Genomic DNA, 20,800 nt, shown 5'->3' with positions numbered 1-20,800 from the left:
GGGCCAGTTTCAGTCGACTCCAAAAGGGACCCACTATTGGCCTGGGCCAAGCAAATAAGCAATGTTGTTTGCACCTCTGGGAGAGCAGATTTAAGAAAGGTAAAAGGAAAAAAAGAAAAAAGAAAAAAAAAAAAAACCTGCTGCGAGAGAGAGGAGTGAGAAGCAGCCCTGCAGCCCCCCAGGTGAGTGCAGCAGGAGGGCAGGAGGTGCTCCAGGCAGGCAGCAGCAGTTCCCCTGCGGCCTGTGCAGGGAGAGGCCCCCGGTGGAGCAGGCTGTCCCCCTGCAGCCCATGGGTCCCACACGGAGCAGATCTCCACGCTGCAGCCCGTGGAGGAGCCCACGTGGAGCAGGTGGATGTGGCCTGGAGGAGGCTGCGGCCCATGGAGAGCCCCCGCAGGAGCAGGCCCCGGGCCGGAGCTGCAGCCCGTGGAGAGGAGCCCCCGCAGGAGCAGGGGCTCTGGGGGGAGCTGCCACCCATGGCGGACCCATGCTGGAGCAATTTGCTCCTGACGGATGGACCCCGTGGTATGGAGCCATGTGGGAGCAATTCTTGAAGAGCTGCTGCCTGTGGGCAGCCCCCGCAGGCTCAGTTCGGGAAGGACGGCATCCCGTGGGAGGGACCCCGCGTGGAGCAGGGGCAGAGAGGGACCGTGAGCGAGCGGCGGAGACGAAGCGTCAGGGGCTGACCGCAGCCCCCATTGCCCGTTCCCCTGCACTGCTTGAGGGGAGGAGGTAGAAGAGGGTGGATGGGGGGAAGGTGGCTTTAGTTTGTTTTCTTTGTTTCTCATTGCTCCATCTTGTTAATAATAGGCAATAAATTTTACTAATCTCCCTACGCTGTGTCTGTTTTGCCTATAGCGATAATTGTTAAGTGATCTCCCTGTCCTTATCTCAACCCTTGAGCCCTTTTCGTCATATTTTTTCCCCTTTCCCTTTGAGGAAAATGAGTGAGAGAGTGGGTGGGTGCCCAGCTGAGTAAAACCACCACAGCTTTCTAGATGTATCGTTAAAAAAAAAAAGGAAAAAAAAAAAGAAAAAAGGAAAAAAAGAAAAAAGAAGAAAAAAGAAGTAAAGACCAAAAGAAATAAAAATCCATGAACTAATTGATTTTAAGCATAATGACTGTCTTTCAGGTTCACTGTTTACTATTTAAAACTTATTTATCAAAAATACATATTTTATTCCTTGACTTCCTGCTGTATACAAATGACACCATGGGTTCTCTACAACATTAGGAAATGCTAAGAAAATAATGAAATGCATTTGAAAATTATGTTAACAGAGATTGCTGCAGAACTTTTAAAGAGTATATGTAGACCAGTAACAAAGAACTGATGAATCTGACAATGTCATGCAGTTAAAGGGTAGGGTATAGATTAATTCATAATATTCTTACATAATAAAACAGGAATACCTTCAAAAGAATTGCATATTAAATAATAATAATAATAATAAAGCACAATGCAAAGGATTGTTTTTAACTTGCTTGAAGTATAAAGTACTTTGAAAAACAATCCATTACTGAAAGCATTAAGCATTTAATAGCAAGCCTTTAATATCTTGTCACACCTTCCTTAGCATTGTGTTCCATACTTTACACTGAAAAGCATTTTAGGGCAAAACCTTAGTTAAAACAAAAGCATTTGGATCTATTCCACAATTTTTGTCTTAAGGGGCTATAGACTAATATGCAGAATATTTGTGTTTCTTACAGTATAGCTTTAATACCCCATTTGTTAGCTGTACAATGCAGCACTTGAAAGTAATGACATATTACTGAAATAGATGCAGTTCAGGTATGCTTCTGTTGTCCAAATCTGTTTTGAGTGTGAGTTTAATCCACTGAAAACTACATAAACACTTTATCATAAATATTTTACCTTGTCTGGCTTGTAAGCTTAAAATCAACAATAGATTCCTTATTTAGGCCAATTGCTTCAATGTTGATGACATCATCCACTTCTGGCTCTGTAGCAATGAACAGCATTGGAAACTTCCAAATACCTCCTGTAGTGCAGTGTACTATTAGAGTTCCTTCATTCCTTAAAATTTCAGACAAAAAAACATTAATTTCATTATAAAACATATACTCAGTAAAATAATATCCAAAATAAGCTTCAAATGTGTAGAACAATAGTACAGAAAAATGAAAATACAAATGGCTTTAAATTGGAGTATGTTCTTAATTTTACATGGTTTAGTATGTATCTGTCACACTTTAGACTGGAATATAGGCTAAATAAAGTTATTTAGAGCAAAAGAAAAAGAGACAAAATATGAAAACAAAATGATGGACACAGCCAAGAGATATGATGATTCTTTTGTTTACTCCGTTGGGTTGCACAAATATAACTCAATTTGGTTTACTTGTTATTCTTTATTTGCTGTGGTGTTAGAGGAGAATTTAATGCAGAACATGTTAGCCGTTCATATTAGATTTAAATAGATCTGACTTAGTTCTATGTACTCTGTAGATTCTGATGATAAAAAAAAAACTAATTTAGCTACAGTCTTTCAGTACTCTACACCAAGGCTTACAGTTCTCAAGTACATAAAGATTAAAAACAAATGAAACCAAAACCAAACAAACAAAACCAGTCACAGACAAAACAACAACTACAACAACAACAAAACACACAAAAAAGGGCAGAGTAGAAGACAAAAAGGTTTCTAAATTAATCTCCCTTCTGACACAACAACACTGTGTGGAGTGGGTGGATAGTCTTCCTTGAAGGTTTGCTCTTAATTTCTATAACTTTGTGGACTACTGCAAATACTGTTCCATCCTGACTCATAAAAATACCTTCTCTGTACACACAATTGTGGATATCTAGCAGGGACTACTGCTTGCTCTCCCTGGTAATGTTGACCTCTGAATTTATCTTGTGCTTGCATGTTAGTGAAGCTTCTTTCTAGCTTCCTCCTGTACCCACTTGACTGCTTCCAAAGGAAGGTGCAATTTTCCTCTCTCTTCAGAAGGATCTCTTTCAGTTTCTTTTTAGAGAGGTCTATCACAACTATAGAAGGTAATATTTTTCTGCAGACTACCATTGTTACTAGGGCAGTAGAGACTCATTATCAAATTCAGCCATCCCATCCAACCAAAGAATATGTAAAATGCTTGTCTATGAAAGTTTATCAAAACTGACAAGCCGCCTAGTCTGTATGCTTTCCATGAACATTGAGAACAATTAATTTTCACTGGAAGTCATAATACTTTCAATACTCTAATGCTTAGAAGTAAATTGATGCACACAGAGACTAAAGCAATAAGCCAACAGAATCATCTAGCAGGTATTAAAAAGAAATACTATCAGTTTTAATACCAAAGTTATCAAAATGAGAAGCAGCAAGTGAGAAAACTTAAAATAATAAATTTCAGAGGTGGAAAAAAAAAAGTAAGGAAAACAGTGTAGGAAAACAATCAGATTGAATCTTATTGCATGTTCAGTTAGTAATAAGGAGCAGGGACTCACCTCATTGGTTTGTTAGGTGCAAACACTATATTAAATATCAGCGTTATAATTCCAGATTCTGGATCCCGTTCTCTTTGAATCAGATGCATACCAACTAAAGATTCAAGCTGAGATTTAATTTCATTTGACTGATATTGTAATTCATACAGAAATTCCACTGTTGTAGAGAAACCTAAATGATACAAGACAAAAAGATCATGCACTCAAACCTCACGCAGTTGGACAGATATTAGTTACAGCTTGGCCTTTTGTTATTAAAAATGACAAATAAATGAAACTAGTAATTACGCAAAATTTGACTGATTTGCTCCTGACTGCATAGCAAAATCTTCCAATTTCATATAGCATGCTATGTTCTATCTGGTAAAATGGAAGCTGGAAAACTTACTTAGGAAAGGGGAATAATGGCATTGTCCTGGCTACCACTTCTGCATTATGTTGAGGTATTTCTATTTCATAAGGCAAATGTAAATCACAAGAATGCGATACTATTTTTGAGCAATGTCATTGGGACAATCTCAAGAAAAAATCACATTGAGAACATCAGTGCCACTGATGGCTGCCAACCTGAGAAACAGGTTACAGAAAAAGAGCAAAGATGCCACTATCAGCCACTCTTATTCCCCACAGCAGCTATGAAAAGGCCAAGGAGTAATGCATAAGAATAAATAGCTATGCTTCTTGAATAAAACACCTCTTTCAGCTGCAACAGAGAAAAATGATATTTAGTATAAAACAGTAATTTGTGCACAGAAGAGAATGCTTCTATGAGGAATAGAATCTCAAACTACTAATCTATTTAAAAGTTTTACATGTTTTATGGATGGAAAATCTTCTACTACCATCACTAAATGTTACAGAAGATTTCATCTTACTGTGACCACATATCTCAGGGCCCATTTTGAATTTGCACAGTTTAGTACAGTGTGTTGTGCAGAATTCCCGTTTATGCATCTCTGTATATGCTGGCTATAGTCAGCTCCAGAGTTAATTCCCAAGGCCTTCCAGTTTGGAATTCTAAAATGCCAACTTCACACTTCTTAGTATAAAAAGTCTATATCTCCAGAGACTGTGAGATTGCTGAACACGTTACTTCAGTTTTGCTGATCTGTCATGCTACCAGTGTCAGAATACACCCCTGAACAGCATGGAGGTGTGCTACCAAGCATGTAGCCCTTTCTCCTTTACTGAAAGGGACAAGATCCTTCATGATCCTTCTCACTACTTCAGCAGCTAACAAGAAGCTTGATTTTTTGTTGCCACGACTTTTGTAACACAGAGATTAGACCTAAGAGGTATAGCAGCTTATATCAAAACATTTCTGAATCTTTAAATTGTATCCTTTACACAGACCTCTGGAAGATTTATGGTAGATCTAAGAGCTACACAGATGTACATTAACAAAACATTAACCAACATAAAGAATTAGAGGTCATGGTATATACACACTCAGTACTGAATATACAGGATTTCCATGTATTAATCCATCTGTTATAAATGTTTTTTATTACTGTAAGCGTACTTTGTTATAGTGAAATTAAATATGAACATTTTTCCTACAAATTGTAAAATTCCCGGGATTGTCCTACATTTTTCCATATTTTGTTGTTTCTCTTTTTTTTTTTTTTTAAAATATGTTTATGCCATGCATTCAGATTTCAACACAGCCGAAGGCTTGTAATAGACATGCTAGACAAATGTCAAAACACAAAGATTTAGACATAAAAATTAACTTTTTATGGGAGAGAAAAGATGACACAATTTAGAGCGTTCCACAGTGGGAAAATTGCAACTGTTGAGCAGATGTTTCTTTCAGCAGTTTTATCACACAGTGCAGCTCAAGAAAAGTTTATTTTACAGTTGAGATACTAGGAAGAAAGTGTTGTGAATTGCATGGTACTTTTAGTATCCAAAGACATTTCGACATAGTACCTTTTAGTCTTAAGAAATCAAATATTTCTACTTTTTTTTTTTCTGCTCCAGTCTGTTTTCTAACCTGTTCTATGCATATATCAACCATTTATTTAAAGTATTTTAATATTTACAACACCTAGGGAAAAAATAGGTATTTATATGTTCCAATATTTGAAAGTTTTGAAACACTGCTGATCTAGTTTTGATTTAGGCTGTTCAAAACAGAGAAGTGTAATTAGATTTTTCATAAGAGCTGCAAACCCTGAAGACTACTGTATTATCATACTATGGGAAGCCCTTGTGAATACATTAATATTTGATTCTAGACAATTCCATAATACTTGTGCTGTCTACACAAACTGGCAGCTGCAAGAGGAAAAAAAAAAAAAAAAGAGTTGTGAATAACTGCTAAAAATATGTCCAAATTGTCAAATGTTCACACTTATCTTGATTCTTAGAATTCCCAGTTTTAATTAAATTTGTGAAATGAATAAAACATTGGAGACAGATTTATAATTTTCTTTAAGCAATGTTGAATATAATATAGCATATTGTTCTAATATGCCTCAAAACTTTAGCCCAGCACTTTGTATACTAGTCATTTGTAGAATCATAGAATCATAGAATTATTCAGGTTAGAAAAGATGCTTAAGATCATCTAGTCCAACCATCAACCTAACACTAACAAGTCCACCACATATCTTTAAATATGGCACCAGGGATGGCACCTGTGCCACCTCCCTGGCCAGCCAGTTCCATTGCCTAACCACCCCTGTCCATGAAGAAATTATCTTTCAAAAATCACCATTTTAGTGTAGTTAAAAGTCTAATTCAAACTGCAAAATACACATCCAGATATAAAGTACACCCCGATTATTCCACCTCTGTTTTGAAAATACAGAGCAGCAGGAAGAATTTTAACCACATCTGACTCAACACAGAAAAAAATTATCAATTATTATCAATTATCTTACCAGGAAGAAGAAGTAGCATGCTATTTATACACAGATGGTTAGATCTAGGAAATAGAATTTCCAATTACAATAAATAAATAAATAAATAAATAAATCAGAAAGAATATTATGCATTATTTAAGTTAAAAAAAAAAAAAGATTAAGAATATGGTTTTGAGGTCATTATTCCAAGATTAATTTTGTAAAGTGTTAAAAATACCATGTTTTGAAAGGCAGTTAATCTCAATCTCGAAGTGTTTTGCTTTGTGTAAATAAAGACCTTCAAAAGGTAATATGAATTAGGCAACATTTGTGTATACAGCTCTTTCAGAATTACTGAAGCAGCTATACTAGAAAAACAGTATGATTTTTGAACTATATACTTCTGTGATTTGACTGTTATTTATTTTTAAGTGCTAGTAAGGCTACTTCTTAAAAAACAATATAATGTTGGTGACTTTAAAATAACATCTAAGAAGACAAAATGAAATAGACCATTTCTTTTTATTTTTTATTTTGTCTGACTCTTATGAATGCTAGCGTGAAAACTCCAAGGATTTTACACATTGATCATATTATTTGGAAAAAAAAAAAATCTGAATTTTTGTGACTGATAGGATTTAATGTAAAACTAATTGATAGATTTCTTACATCTAAAAATTAAAAGACAATCATAACATGTTCACACAGTGAGAACATTAGGAATTTAACTGACAATTCAGTGGAAAAAGCTAACCAGTATTTAAGCTTCAAAAGAGCTTATTACAAAGACATTCATGACTCTAATATCTGTAGAAGATACCATAAAAGGCCCACTGGACATATCTATCCGGGAATAGAGTTTCACACGGTCATTAGAGAAGCTTTTTGTCCCGTCCTTTTATTTCTGGAAAGTGAGTATACGTTTGACTTCACTGAAGAACAGCTCATTAAACAATTTTTTTTTTCTGATGATACAAATCTAATGGATAGTGGCCTGTGAGGCTGCATGCAGTCTTTTGTGGATACCTAAAGGAGCTCTAGCTATCTGAGCTATCTGCTCAGATAATGCGTAAGCTGCAACAGACTTGGTGATATAGAAATGGCAAGGGAAAGGATCATTCTAAGAAACCCCAATGAGAGAGGAGGAAATTAAAGCAATGATTGAAAGATGTTCAGACAGAAAAAATGCTTGTCCAATGCTTGCCCTCATTACAGAGTATTTCTTACTGTGGATAGATGCAAGTGAACTCATTTAAAGGGCCTTTCCCAGTTCCCACTCAGCAGGCTGCAATCTTACTTGTAGTCATTTAATGAAGGACATCAACAAAATCACAGAACAGAAGCACAGAATGAAAGCCCAGCCACTCATAAACTTGCAGCTTCATGCCAGATAAATTATTTTACTAGGTTCTGAATTTAAACATATTACATCCTCTCACTGATTATTTTCTTTTTTCCCCTTAGTTTTGATAATTCTTCAAGGCTAAGGATCCATTGCAGCCCAGGCACCTAAAAAAGATTTTTTTTTTCCCTCTTGATCTAATATTCTCCAGACTTTTAAAACATAAACTACAGGACAGGACTTTAAGCAGTCATGACATCAGTCATCTGACATCTAATGTTGACCTTCAAAATCTTGTGAAATATCTTTCTTCATTACCCCATTCAACACTCATCCAACACTTGCCATTTTCTTACTTCTCCACTGTCTTCCAGGGGTCTTCACACACACTCTTGGAACTCAGTAGGCAGAGGAGAATTTAGTTGAAGCATGTAGTGAAAAGTACATAACAGTGAAAGCAGCAGCAGACAGAATACATTACTGTACAGCAGACCAAATAGTTTTAATACAGTTTTCAAGTAAATATTCAATCGAAAAGCTAAAGGGAATGATAAGCATAATAAAGAGGAAAAAAAGGAAGCCTTTTGGTCAAGACTATCTTAACATTTCAGTAAAGAGTATCTTCCAGGAGGTAAGAAATGAATCTCACGTGAGAAGTAAATATCTATTTCTTGCAGTAAACTATAATAACTACGTGAAAATAGGGGCAGAATAAGCAAACAGTACAAGACCTGGTGTTAAATATGCCTTTCACTGAATTTCTTCATACAGATACAAAAATGCTGTACGTAGAGCATTATCAGCAAAGATAACACAATGTACTCTGTTGAATGTCAAATACCAAACTACCTTAAATACAAAGAGATAAATGGATAAGAAAGTGGTCTCCTTCTCTAGTTAATGTAATCATTGATCTTCAATGCAATTAAACATTTTCGTCCATATCTTCAAGGCTCTCCAGTATTCCAGTCTAGTCACATTTTTCTTAACCCTGCATCCCACTGCCTATTTCCCTAGCAACCAACATTTCTTTTCTAAATTTTCCCTTACATTTGATTTTTGTGGTTTTTTTTTTTTCATTCTCTTTCAAAACACTTATTTAAAGAAAATTTCTGCTGCTAAAGCAGATTACTACTGCAGGGCCTTAGAAAGCCTTTCTCAAAAACACAGTACCATTTAGTTAACGTAATGGAAGTTTGTGAATCCATGTATATGAAGTATACTGTCCGCCTCTAGCATCTGTTATTCCTCATATATTTCTGCATTTTTCCTTTCAGTTCATTTCCTCATATTCTCTCTCTCTGAATCCCTTGTAGATGAATTCCCTTTTATTACATTTATCCATATTCCACTCTTAACATTCTTACTTTCCTTATTTCAATATTATTTGATATTACATTGAAACAAAGAAAAAAAGCAGAAAAAGCAAAAAGATTCTCAGTCACCCAAAAATCTCTTTGATCGCTTTGATCTAGCATTCTACTTAGATTTGTACAATAATCTATACTCACGATAAACTGTAAGTTAATGTTTTAAGCTAACTGATAAAAAATGTATTCTTTTCAAAAACATTCCACACCTGTTTCAACATTCTGCTTTTTTAGTTAGCATTGTCTTCATTTAGCTATCAATTCTAGCAAATAAAGATCATATCTCTATCTGGGGATAAGCAACATCAAACCATCTTCTTCATGACCATATTTATGATGCAATTTTAATTCCCACAGATTTTTTTTTGTCATAGTATCCTGACTCATTTTTCCTCACTGAATAATCAGGCCAAGTTTTCAAAACAAAAAAAATTAATTTTTGCGTAAGAAATCTTCAGACTGAAGTTCATTGGTTTATAGTCACACATGCTTAATTTGCTTAGTGATTTAGATCAAGATACAGGGAAATAACATAACCTTCACTGAAAAATTTGTCATCCAAACGTGTTATTTTTTGGATGTAAATAAAAGTTTAGAACTATTAACAAGTTTGTGTAGTATTCTTGCATCAGATGTGTTATTGTGGCTTAGTCGATCAGTTCTTGTCTTTTCTTTTTTTCCTAGGTGAATATCATTCTGAAAAGTAACACCAGGAAGAATTATTTCTCATTTCATAATGGAGTTATTGTTTTTGCACTTCTGTGAGGGTGAGTGAATATGTTCAGATTAGTTTATAATTGAGATGGTTTCCTGCAAGTGTTGAATATTTTAACTGATCATGATTTTGCATAGGTGTTAGAAAGCAATCTGAATTTGCATAATGATTACTCTCATTTTTAAGGTTTGCAGATGTCAATATTTTATATAGAAAAAAAAAAAAGAAAAAGAAAAAAAAAACAGAACCAGAAACAATGTTTTTTAGTTACAAACTGTGCTTGCTCATAATTCACGAGATTTTTTTCAGTATTTTTTGTATTTTTCTAGCTATATTAAACAATGGGGGGGAGGGTTACTTTTGAGACAAAAAATATGCTATATTGTTCCTTTTTTAATGGATTAAGTGTTAACCTATTATAATACCATCAGGTAAGTACAGACCTATTTGAAGTTCTTCATCAAAATGCCTGTGTATGTTTCAGTTTGTAGTGGGTTTATGTAGCAAGGTTTTGGTAGTGGGGGGCTGGAGGGGTGGTTTCTGTGAGAAGATTCCAGCAGCTGCCCCGTGTTAGATATGGGCCAGTTTTCAGCAGACTCCAAAAGGGACCTGCCGCTGGCCAGAGCTGTGCCAATAAGCAATGTAGTTTGTGCCTGTGGGAGAGCAGATTTAAGAAAAATAAACAAACAAACAAACAACAACAACAAAAAACTGCTGCAACAGCAGCTGGGAGAGTGAGGAGTGAGGAGTGAGAAGCAGCCCTGCAGCCCCCCAGGTGAGTGCAGCAGGAGGGCAGGAGGTGCTCCAGGCAGGCAGCAGCAGTTCCCCTGCGGCCTGTGCAGGGAGAGGCCCCCGGTGGAGCAGGCTGTCCCCCTGCAGCCCATGGGTCCCACACGGAGCAGATCTCCACGCTGCAGCCCGTGGAGGAGCCCACGTGGAGCAGGTGGATGTGGCCTGGAGGAGGCTGCGGCCCATGGAGAGCCCCCGCAGGAGCAGGCCCCGGGCCGGAGCTGCAGCCCGTGGAGAGGAGCCCACGCAGGAGCAGGGGGTCTGGGGGGAGCTGCCGCCCGCCCGTGGGGGACCCGTGCTGGAGCAGTTTGCTCCTGGGGGATGGATGGACCCCGTGGTACGGAGCCGTGTGGGAGCAGTGCTGGAAGAGCTGCTGCCTGTGGGCAGCCCCCGCAGGCTCAGCTCGGGAAGGACGGCATCCCGTGGGAGGGACCCCGTGTGGAGCAGGGGCAGAGAGGGACCGTGAGGGAGCGGCGGGGACGAAGTGTCAGGGGCTGACCGCAGCCCCCATTGCCCGTTCCCCTGCACTGCTCTGGGGGAGGAGGTGGAAGAGGGTGGAAGGGGGGAAGGTGGTTTTAGTTTGTTTTCTTTGATTCTCATTGCTCCATCTTGTTAATAATAGGCAATAAATTTTACTGATCTCCCTACGCTGTGTCTGTTTTGCCTATAGCGATAATTGTTAAGTGATCTCCCTGTCCTTATCTCAACCCTTGAGCCCTTTGCTGGATCAATGGGACAAGGCCAACTGTGTGAGGTTCAACAAGGCTAAGTGCTGCACTTAGGGCACAACAACCGCATGCAATGCTACAGGCCGGGTAGAAAGCTGCTTGATGGAAAAGGACCTGGAGGTATTGTTTGATAGCCAGTTGAATATGAGCCAGCAGTGTGCTCAAGTAACCAAGAATGTCAACAATATCCTGGCTTGTATCAGAAATAGTGTGGCCACAGGACTAGGGAAGAGATTGTTCCCCTGTACTCATGTCTGGTGAGGCTGCACCTCAAATACTACATTCAATTTTGGGCTCCTCACTACAACAAAGACATTGAGGTACTGAAGGGTGTCCAAAGAAGGGCAGCAAAGCTGGTGAAGGGTCTAGAGGGCAAGTCTTATGAAGAGTGGCTGAGGAAAATGAGGTTATTTAGCCTAGAGGAATGGAGTCTTAAGGGAGACCTGATCGCTCTTTACATCTGCCTCAAAGGAAGTTATAGCAAGATGGGGGTCGGTCTATTTTCCCAAGCAACGAGTGATAGAACAAGGGGAAATGGCCTCACGTTGCTCCAGGGGAGGTTTAGCTTGGGTTATCGGGAAAAGACTCTTCACTGAAAGGGTTGTGAAGCATTGGAACAGGCTGTCCAAGGACATGGCTGAGGCACGATCTGTGGAGGTATTTAAAAGATGTGTAGATGAGGTGCTGAGGGACATGGTTTAGTGGTAGACTTGGCAGTGCTAAATTAAAGGTTGGACTTGATGATCTTAGAGGCGTTTTACAACCTAAATGATTCTATGATTCTATAATCATAGTATTCTATGATTTTTGTTACTAATGTACAAAAATGGGCCATTTAAAAATCCAACCTTCCTAAACACAAATGTGCATTTAAACTCTCCTGCTTTACAATCCAACAGTAATTAACAGAAAGGGATTGCTTGATCATCCAGGTAGTTCATATTCCATTAAAACTGTAAGCATCCACTAGATCTATTAATTCCTCCACATATTTAATTTTCACTGAAGAAATCCTATATAGTACTTACTATATTTTGCATATTGACAGCTAACATTGACCCACTGAAATTTAAGTTGGTGAACTTAGACTTTTTCTTCAGGAAGAGAAATAATGCATCAAATCTCTCCCATGTTTCACTCATAGATAAAGAAGCAAACGCCAGATGTAAACAAAAATTATATAGCTCACAAAATAATCTCTCTAGGCTTCCGTTTCTACTCTTATGCACTATTCTTAGACTTCAGATAATTCCCTATTTTCCTGTAGGAGTTGTCACCCTTAGTAATAAGGTAAACCATAATAGAGTGTCTCTTCCTACCAGCTGGTGGTTCACCCTCTCATCAACATTTTCATTTTGCCATTACTAACAGCTTTCACCTATCTGCTAATACAAAACAAACATTTTGTTGTTCTTTCTTCTACTTATCACAGAGAGAAAAAACAACAACAAAAGTCTACAATCTCATTTATAAAACCATAATTCTCTCATCCTCAAACACCATTTCAGAAATAATTCCATAATGATTACAACAATAGAGAGATGGCTTAAGTTATATAGAGAGCTATCTTCATTATTATTATCTTCTTCATGTTGCTTTCCGTATTTACCTCCAAACTTTATCAGTAATTAAATTAAAATGCCTCAATGAGAGAGAGTAAGTCTATATTTTCTCTCCACCTATGCTGGCATTTTCTACCTTATGCTGATAATACTTCTTCGATCTTATCGAATTTTGTTGAACTTATTTCTTACAGGTGAGCTTCCTGATCCAGATCCATCACATTAAACTGGCATTTAGTGGAATCCATATCACTGGCCAACATGAAATCTTGCTAGAGTGGGGAATAGCTTTTAACATGTTTGTAGGTGTTGTTCCCGTCTCAAATAACTTTATTAATAAAGTTAAAGAAAATAGAGGATTTCTGTAAATTTTGATGAGTTTCAATACTTCAGAAATTTTTGGATGTTAGATCTGTTATATCTGATTGGATGTTAGACTGTAATAGCAGTCTATTAAACGGTAGAGAATACACACATATATATTTCTATTTTTGCTGTTTTCTTAGATGGTGAAACAAAGGGTACACTTTAGGTAACATATGCCAATGTACATTATAGATTAGTATATCTGGAAAATGTTATTTGACCACAAGGTGCAATTGAACTGTTCATCTGTTTAGAGGTCAACCTAGCAGCAAAACTTGCACATAACATAAAAAACTTATAGCTGTGCTATCTTCAACCTGGACAGTACTGTTCCAGCCCCCCCACCACCACCCTCCAGAATTAACTCGCTTGAAATTTTTCCTAGAAATAAGAACCCAGGAGCAAGGAACTAAGACCAGACGTTAAGCTGTGAGAGGAACTATGAGTTAATAAAAAAACAGGGAAGTTAATTATAAACACTCTACACTGGCTGCCTTATGTGATAAACTGAAGTAGGTGAAAGGGGTAGGTTACAAAGGACTATTACAAACGCAGAGACAGGACTGATCAGTGTTTTTCTTCAGTCAGAAGATACTCTGTATACTCCACATGCTCTCAACATACTGAAGTTTGGTTGCCTAGAAACATCTGAATTCCAGTCAATATCTATAATGGATAACTTGCTTGATATTGTTTGATGCTTTTCTTACAAGACTATGGAAAATGCATCATTTTTCCCCCCTATTTAATGTTTAAGGTGAATAAAAAAAGGTATTTTATTAGAGTACAAATAAGAACCTCCACTCTTGTCTGGATGAATTAATGTCTTAAATTAGGTTTACCAAAAATAATATAATTAGAGACATATTTAAGAAAACAGCTGAAAAATACATATAGAGTACATATAATTGAAAATTATTTTTAAAGGGGACATATTATAGTTGATATGCCTAAAACATTGTCTTTAAGTTATTTGATCTCTGGAGCATTGCTTACTTCTGAACAAGTCATGTCATTTTAGCTATATGGTATTTAGATCATCCCCTTCTGTCATAAGAAATTGTAGTAATTTTATATTTCAAATGATATCATCTGGAATGGATGAAATTGAATTCCTTTAACACAAAGGACATGCTTGAAGATTTTTTACTTCCCAACAATTTATACTTGTCAAAACAATTTAAATACTTTAAATTGTGGTAGTAGCTGTTTAAATCTGATCTGCCAGTAATTATCATCATTTATCCTTGGATATAAAATCTGCTTACTACACATCACACATACTATCTGATGAATCATTCTTTGAAAAAAACGAAAAAATGAAAAACAGCTTGCCAGCCTGCTATCTTAGAGTTTACGCTTTTGTTTATATTATTACTGGTAGACTGCAGAAAGCTCAGATAGTACCATTAAATCTGATTCCTAATAGGCATCAGATTCATTCAGCAATATGACATTAATATGTCATTGAAAAGCACCAGCATTATAAATGATCTTACTACCTATGTTGTCTACCATTTCATTACCAGACTTCTTGCTTGAAAAGATGCAATGATATCCCAAATCAATGTCTTGCAGTATGCACAGGAGCCAGTCTTATAAATATGAAATATTTTCGCATGAATAAAACAAGCACTACACATCATGAATCTGCAAGTCTTTCAAAATGCTGTCTCAACTTGCTGAATATATGTTATTCTTGTCAATACAGAGGCCACCATTTTGGAGGGAAATAGCTCAGTTATGTTTAAGATCGCCTACTCACTTGTAACAAGTTAATGAAGATTTAAGCCTTGCTACTCTACAGTAAAAAATATGGTGATGTATTTTGATATATCACTGTTCTCACAATGCCAAACAAAATTATATTAATAATATTTACGATTCTCCAAAGAGGCAAGAATGTGTGTGGAGACCTTCACATCTTTTTATTTTACTGGATCGATCACTATCACTTTGTAATATGGGAATGTAAGACAATAATATGCCCAGACAATAACCTATCCTTGGTACTGGGATATGGGTAATTATAAAGTTTAAATAAGCAATTACAATGATTAAGTAATGAGTAAGTATACTATGTGTAAGGTTGTGACTGCAGTTCAATTTCAGATTCCCTTCTGTTTTAAAAATATTCAAAAAAAAAAATCTGTTTAAAGATCTGGACAGTGATTGAAGAGAGAAGACCAGAGTGCTAAGTGTACAGGGGTGGAGCTATGGCTGGATGAAAATTATCCTTATAGGAAGGATGTAATACATCTTGATTTCAATTTAACAGATTTTCACTTTTTCACAGTTCTTTGGCAAGGAATCTATTGCAACATGGTATTCCTGTAAAGTGTCTATTGAACCAGACTCTGATGCTGACTCCAATGGCATAGATAGACAAAAAAGCCAAGTCTATCAGTCTTTCAACCTGAAAGTCAATGAACTACAATCATAGTAACTTCTGTACTCATTTTTTACCATGTTACAGTGCATTATAATCTTGAGAAAGTTGAGCATGGGTGAAATCCCTTACCATCATTTGCAGCTATATCTCATGTCACATGCTGTAATACTAAAATAACACTTTTCTTAAAAAGTAGGATGACTTTGTACCTAAAAACAAATTTAAGTTTAACTTCAAAGGTACGATAATTAGTGAAAGTATAATGTAGCAATTAATAACTTGTAGTATGACTGTTAACACATGCCTATGAACAGAAATATACATGAAGCTTAACAAGTATTCTTTTCTTATACGTTGTACCATTCTCTTTCAAAGAGGTATGATACGAAAAGGTGGTGTGTCTCTGAAGGAATTGATTTTTACTGTGTCATCAGCTGATTAACAGTAAGTGGAAGCTTTCTTTTACACAGCTTTATTGCTTCCTTAGAACAAGGCCTCTTTCTTAAATCCATTTTGCTGCAGATATTGGCCTTCTGGTGGGAATGCATCTCACAAATAGGGACAACCTGAAGATAAACAGTGCCTTGCAATGCTTACACAGACATGTTTTTGCTACCTTTACACTTTGTGCAGACTATACTCTTTTAAAGGAGGGATGGTATGTGTGCAAGCCTCACATCCAAGACACACATAAAAGAAAGGTTCAAAGGTGCCTGTAACTCCACAGACATACTGTTATATGAATGTCCTATATTTGCCACATGGTAGAAATATGGTCTGAGAGAAAGATTTTTCTAATTCCCATCTGTTGTCATAGCAGAGTTACATTAAGTACTTACTGTATGTGCAATGTTATTAAAAAAAGTGTGATATCCAAGCTATTTATTCTTACCATCAGTGACTTGAACTTCTTCTTGGATATTGGCTGGCTTATGTCTATTGATCAATGCAGAATTTCTTGTGGCAGGCATAGCAGTTGCACCAGGAACTGCACCAGTTAGCAGCACTTCTACTCTTTTTTCTACTCTCTGATTGGCTTGACAACTTACAACAGCTACAGAAAAGAAAGAATCCATTATTTGTAAAGCGTCGGAATCTTTTTTTTAACAGAATAATTAGAAGTGACATGTGCTTGGAGAATGATGGAATTCCAGAAATGAGTGAGGCAACTAAAATACAGTTTTCTCAAAGTTTTGTTGTTCATTTTTTAGGTGAAATAGTAGGAAATATTTCTAAGCAAACAAAAATCTGTTCCTATGGTTAGTTCATAACAGCACTTGCAAATTTTGCTCTTTTTTTTGTAATAATAAAATGTATCTTCATTTTAGTTCATTTGCAAATATATGCTATGATATAGTTTGATATATAGCAATGAGAAAAGAAGACTGAAAGGAAAACAAAAAAGAATAAAAGAGAGAAGGAATTTAAAAGTTAAATGAAACAGTATTAACTTACTACTTGGTTTCTTACCAAGTAAGAATACTGTTCAAATTTCAGCTTTTAAAGAACTGTGACAAAATAAAAAGCATCTTTCTCTTTGAAGCATGACAGACCTTTTTTTCGATTCTATTAATGCTTTTAATTTGCTTATTACAAAATTTGTCCTTTTTCATTAGAAGATAGTTGGACTTTAGCTAGATTTTTTATACTAGATTTTATAAGGCTTATTTTTGTGGTCATTGTTTATGGTTCTTTCAATTCTTATTGGCACAGAAAGAGGAGAAAACTAGATTCAAGAGCTGAAGGAAAAAAATAAAATATTTTCCAGAAAAAAAGAATTTTCCAGAGGTATTGAAATCAACATGAAAAAGAAGAGGTAGTTACATACTTTTCAGTTTCAAGGTCTAAATACCATTTTCATCAGAATTATGGCTCTGAAAACTGCATAATTATTTTTATATTATTAAAAAGCTAGATTATTTTTTTTTTCTGCCTACAAGGCAGTAAGTAATGACTCATTGTCACACATTTTTAAGTAAGGAAGAAATGCTCAGAACTAGTAATTTGATCCCTTATCTAAAACAATCAGCAGAATTATATCCAATGATTCTTTAAAAATTAATTCTGAACTTCATATCAAGATTTTATGATAAATAATTCAGACACAACTCTTGGTAAATAATTATATTCAGTATTTTTTTTTAAAAAGAGCAAAAGATGCCTTACTCCTGAACCCTGTTTATTTAGCTACAACTTGTAGTTCTGGAGCTTGTTTAATTATTATTACTATCAAAAATAAGTTGGTATAAAACTGTCCGTATGTTGTAGTTTTATCAAGCTTTTAGCTTTAAAAAACTGTTCACAATTTCTATGTTTCACTATTCTGGGGTGATATCTCACCTTTAAAAATATCTTTAACAAATCTATAAACATGTACTATACACAAAATAAGCAACAATAAAAGTCCTATGAATTTGTCAGTCCTTTTTTAATGCAAGTTTACTTCTCAGGAGCGAGTGGAAAACTTACTGCTATTTACACCAACCTATATTCTTGTTTTGGTTACAGTGAAATTCAAGGCTGAGCAACACAATGGACATCTAACAATTAAATTGTCTGGAAGGGTATTTTGGGTATGTAAGTAGAAATCTACACTTATGTAAGTCTTTCATTTGATTTATTTACGGTTCTCTAATTTAGCATTAACTGGGACACTGAAGGGCACAAGCCATGAAGTTTCCAACTGCTCCCGGCTTCTTTTATCCATAACGAGAATGAAACAGAAGGTCTAGATTTACTTTGTAGGCTGGGAAGGGGATTTTATTTTTAATATGTGATTTTATCTTTTTTAAGAATGTGATAGAGTATTAGAACAAATTCTCATGATCAAGCAGGTGAGAACACAAATAACTATTTTATTTTTCTTGAACTTCCTGTTCAAGTTTTTCAATAATTACCTACCTGGCACTAATTTCTGCTGTGGTGCTTCAGGTATTCCATGAACTGGATAGGTCCAGAGTATTCCCTGAATACCCCCATCCTCTGACACAGTAAAACTATTTGGAGAATAAGTGAACAGTATCATGGAAAACAGGTAGAGTGTCATTATGATACTAACATTATGATAGTATTGAGATTTTTTTTGTCTAAAACAATATAGAGTTAAGAGTTACTGGAAATGTGAAACTCCATTTTATTGTATGCTTTAATGCTAAACATATCTAAAAAAATATATGAAATAAGATCCAAGCAAATCATAAAAGCCATAACTGACATCCACTTATTTTAGTGTCTTTGAATACCTTTATGTCAGGATACAAGAACGTTTGGCCTGATTTGCTCTCTCTTATGTCACGCTTTACACTCACGCTTTACACTTATGTCACGCTTATTTACACTGAAGCAAAGTTTATGTAGTTTGTGCATTACAAAAACATACCCACAGGAGAGCAATTATTAACCCCAAAATTAGAAGTATCTAACAACTTTCATTTGCTCAATATCTAAAACTGCACTGGCAGATAGTACTTTGCATTTTGTAAAGTACATACTTTGCAGGGTACATTAAAAGCTCATGTTGGATATCTATTGCCCTCAAAAATCAGACACTTGCTTCCCCTTGGGAGCCACACACAGATATCTGAAGGGGAAAATGATGATAAGATTGAGTATCTGCAACTACATATTTTTCCTATTAGAATAAATTACCTCTTTAAGTCTTTACTTAATTCAGCAGAATCCTCATAAGGCCAGTTTTCACCATTTTCCCTCATTACATTAATTACCACCGCAGCCTCATACATTTTCATTGTATCTGGCATGAATAACACTGGGATGTCCAGTTTTTCTTTTGGAGCTAATTGAATTCCTGTAAGACAGAAGAGATTGTTATCGTACCTCAGAAATTTTGAAAATTATTTAAAACATTTTATTCATATTTACTTTTTTTTTTCTTTTTGATACACCATTTAACATTTTAGCATAGTGTATTATTCTCCCTGTGACAACAAATTGCATTTTATCCTGCTCTTGCTACAGTCAAATCTTATCTTACACTACCAGCTGAGGTCAGTCCTCCTGTAATAAGGTGTTTCTTGATTCCTTGATTCCATGTCCTAAAGAGAGGAGTTGACAAAAATTGTTGCTTGGAATTAAAAAAAAAAATAAAAAATATAATCTTGTTTGGCAAAGCAACATGAAACCAAAAGCCCTTTTACACTTTTACTTACTGATAAAGCTTTGAAAAGAGACCCAAAGAGACTCTGAAGGCTCAAAACAAAGCAAGCAAGATAAAGTGAGCTTCCCATATATAATATTCAGAGACCATGTGTAATCCCATTACATTGGTGGGTTGCAACATATGAGAATAATATTGCATAAGAAAAGATGAATCCAAAAACAATTGTTTATGTTTGTAACATAACTGAAATACATTTTAAAGAACTTATACTACCATTATAGAAGCCACGTCTTTTCTGTACTATTTTTCATGTGATTGACTTTGCTTAAAAAAAAATAGTAACAATCTATCCTGTCTGCAGTGAAGGTGACCTGACACATTCCATAATTAAGGGCCTTTTTCCAACAGGTTGCCTGTGTGGCACGTGTCAGAATATCTATCTCAGGTTAAGTTCCAGCAATGAAGTTATAGAAAAAAAAAAAATGTATAAATTAGAACAAACAAGTCATACAGTCTATCTGCTTTCAAGCTTTTAAAATAATTATTGAAATTTGGTAGAACTGATGTCTCTGGGTTAGGGTTTCAGCTTTAATTCTACCTGCAGAAAAACCTCCTAGTTCTAACTAACTGCTTTTACATTATGCTCTACATTTTTGTGGTAATTTTTCATGCCTACTACAATGCATATGTGCTCATATAGGTAGGTACATGTGCATCATTCCCTGAGAACGACTGAGTCTGCTAAAGTTAGAATGCATGGGAGAAGCAGTGCACTCCCTGTAATTGCTTCTTGTGATAACAAAAGACTGCTAGGTGCTCAAAAAATGTCAGCAGGGAAACTTTTATCTCATGCTCCAAATGTTCACCTTCCAAAGGCTAAGTGGCTGGAGGGTGAAGACCTCAGTGCTGAGAGCTATAGCAAAGTGAGCAGTAAGAAAAATGTAACGCAGTCTTGGGAAGGACAAAATATGAAAAAAAGAGCTGGATGCATTGAAGTTTGGTAGACTTTTAGGGAGACAGACTAAAATGATGACAGATAGGAATGGCCAGAAGCAAAAAAAAAAAAAAAAAAATCAAATAATTACCAAAAA

The 20,800-nt window shown here is 36.0% G+C and overlaps 1 protein-coding gene across 8 annotated transcripts in view; it reads right to left on the bottom strand.

Annotated features, from left to right (window-relative positions):
• CFAP47 (cilia and flagella associated protein 47) overlaps window positions 1-20,800 on the bottom strand; it is a 302,084-nt gene that overhangs the window by 24,390 nt on the left and 256,894 nt on the right. For 6 of the 8 annotated variants that reach the window (XM_083823100.1, XM_083823104.1, XM_083823102.1 and 3 more), the window contains 5 exons: window positions 19,238-19,397; window positions 18,491-18,585; window positions 16,482-16,643; window positions 3,477-3,648; window positions 1,881-2,042 (listed from right to left, as the gene is read on the bottom strand). In XM_083823100.1, coding sequence (XP_083679226.1) covers window positions 1,881-2,042; window positions 3,477-3,648; window positions 16,482-16,643; window positions 18,491-18,585; window positions 19,238-19,397 — 751 coding nt within the window. Of the gene's footprint in view, window positions 1-1,880; window positions 2,043-3,476; window positions 3,649-6,820; window positions 9,734-16,481; window positions 16,644-18,490; window positions 18,586-19,237; window positions 19,398-20,800 lie in introns of those variants that run through there. The other 2 variants (XM_083823106.1, XR_014579256.1) reach the window with 2 other exon arrangements.

Source organism: Anser anser (assembly GCF_964211835.1).
Source record: "Anser anser genome assembly, chromosome: 1".
Taxonomy (NCBI): Eukaryota; Metazoa; Chordata; class Aves; order Anseriformes; family Anatidae; genus Anser; species Anser anser.
Note: the sequence above shows the minus strand (reverse complement) of the source record. Positions and strands in the feature narration are given on the sequence as shown.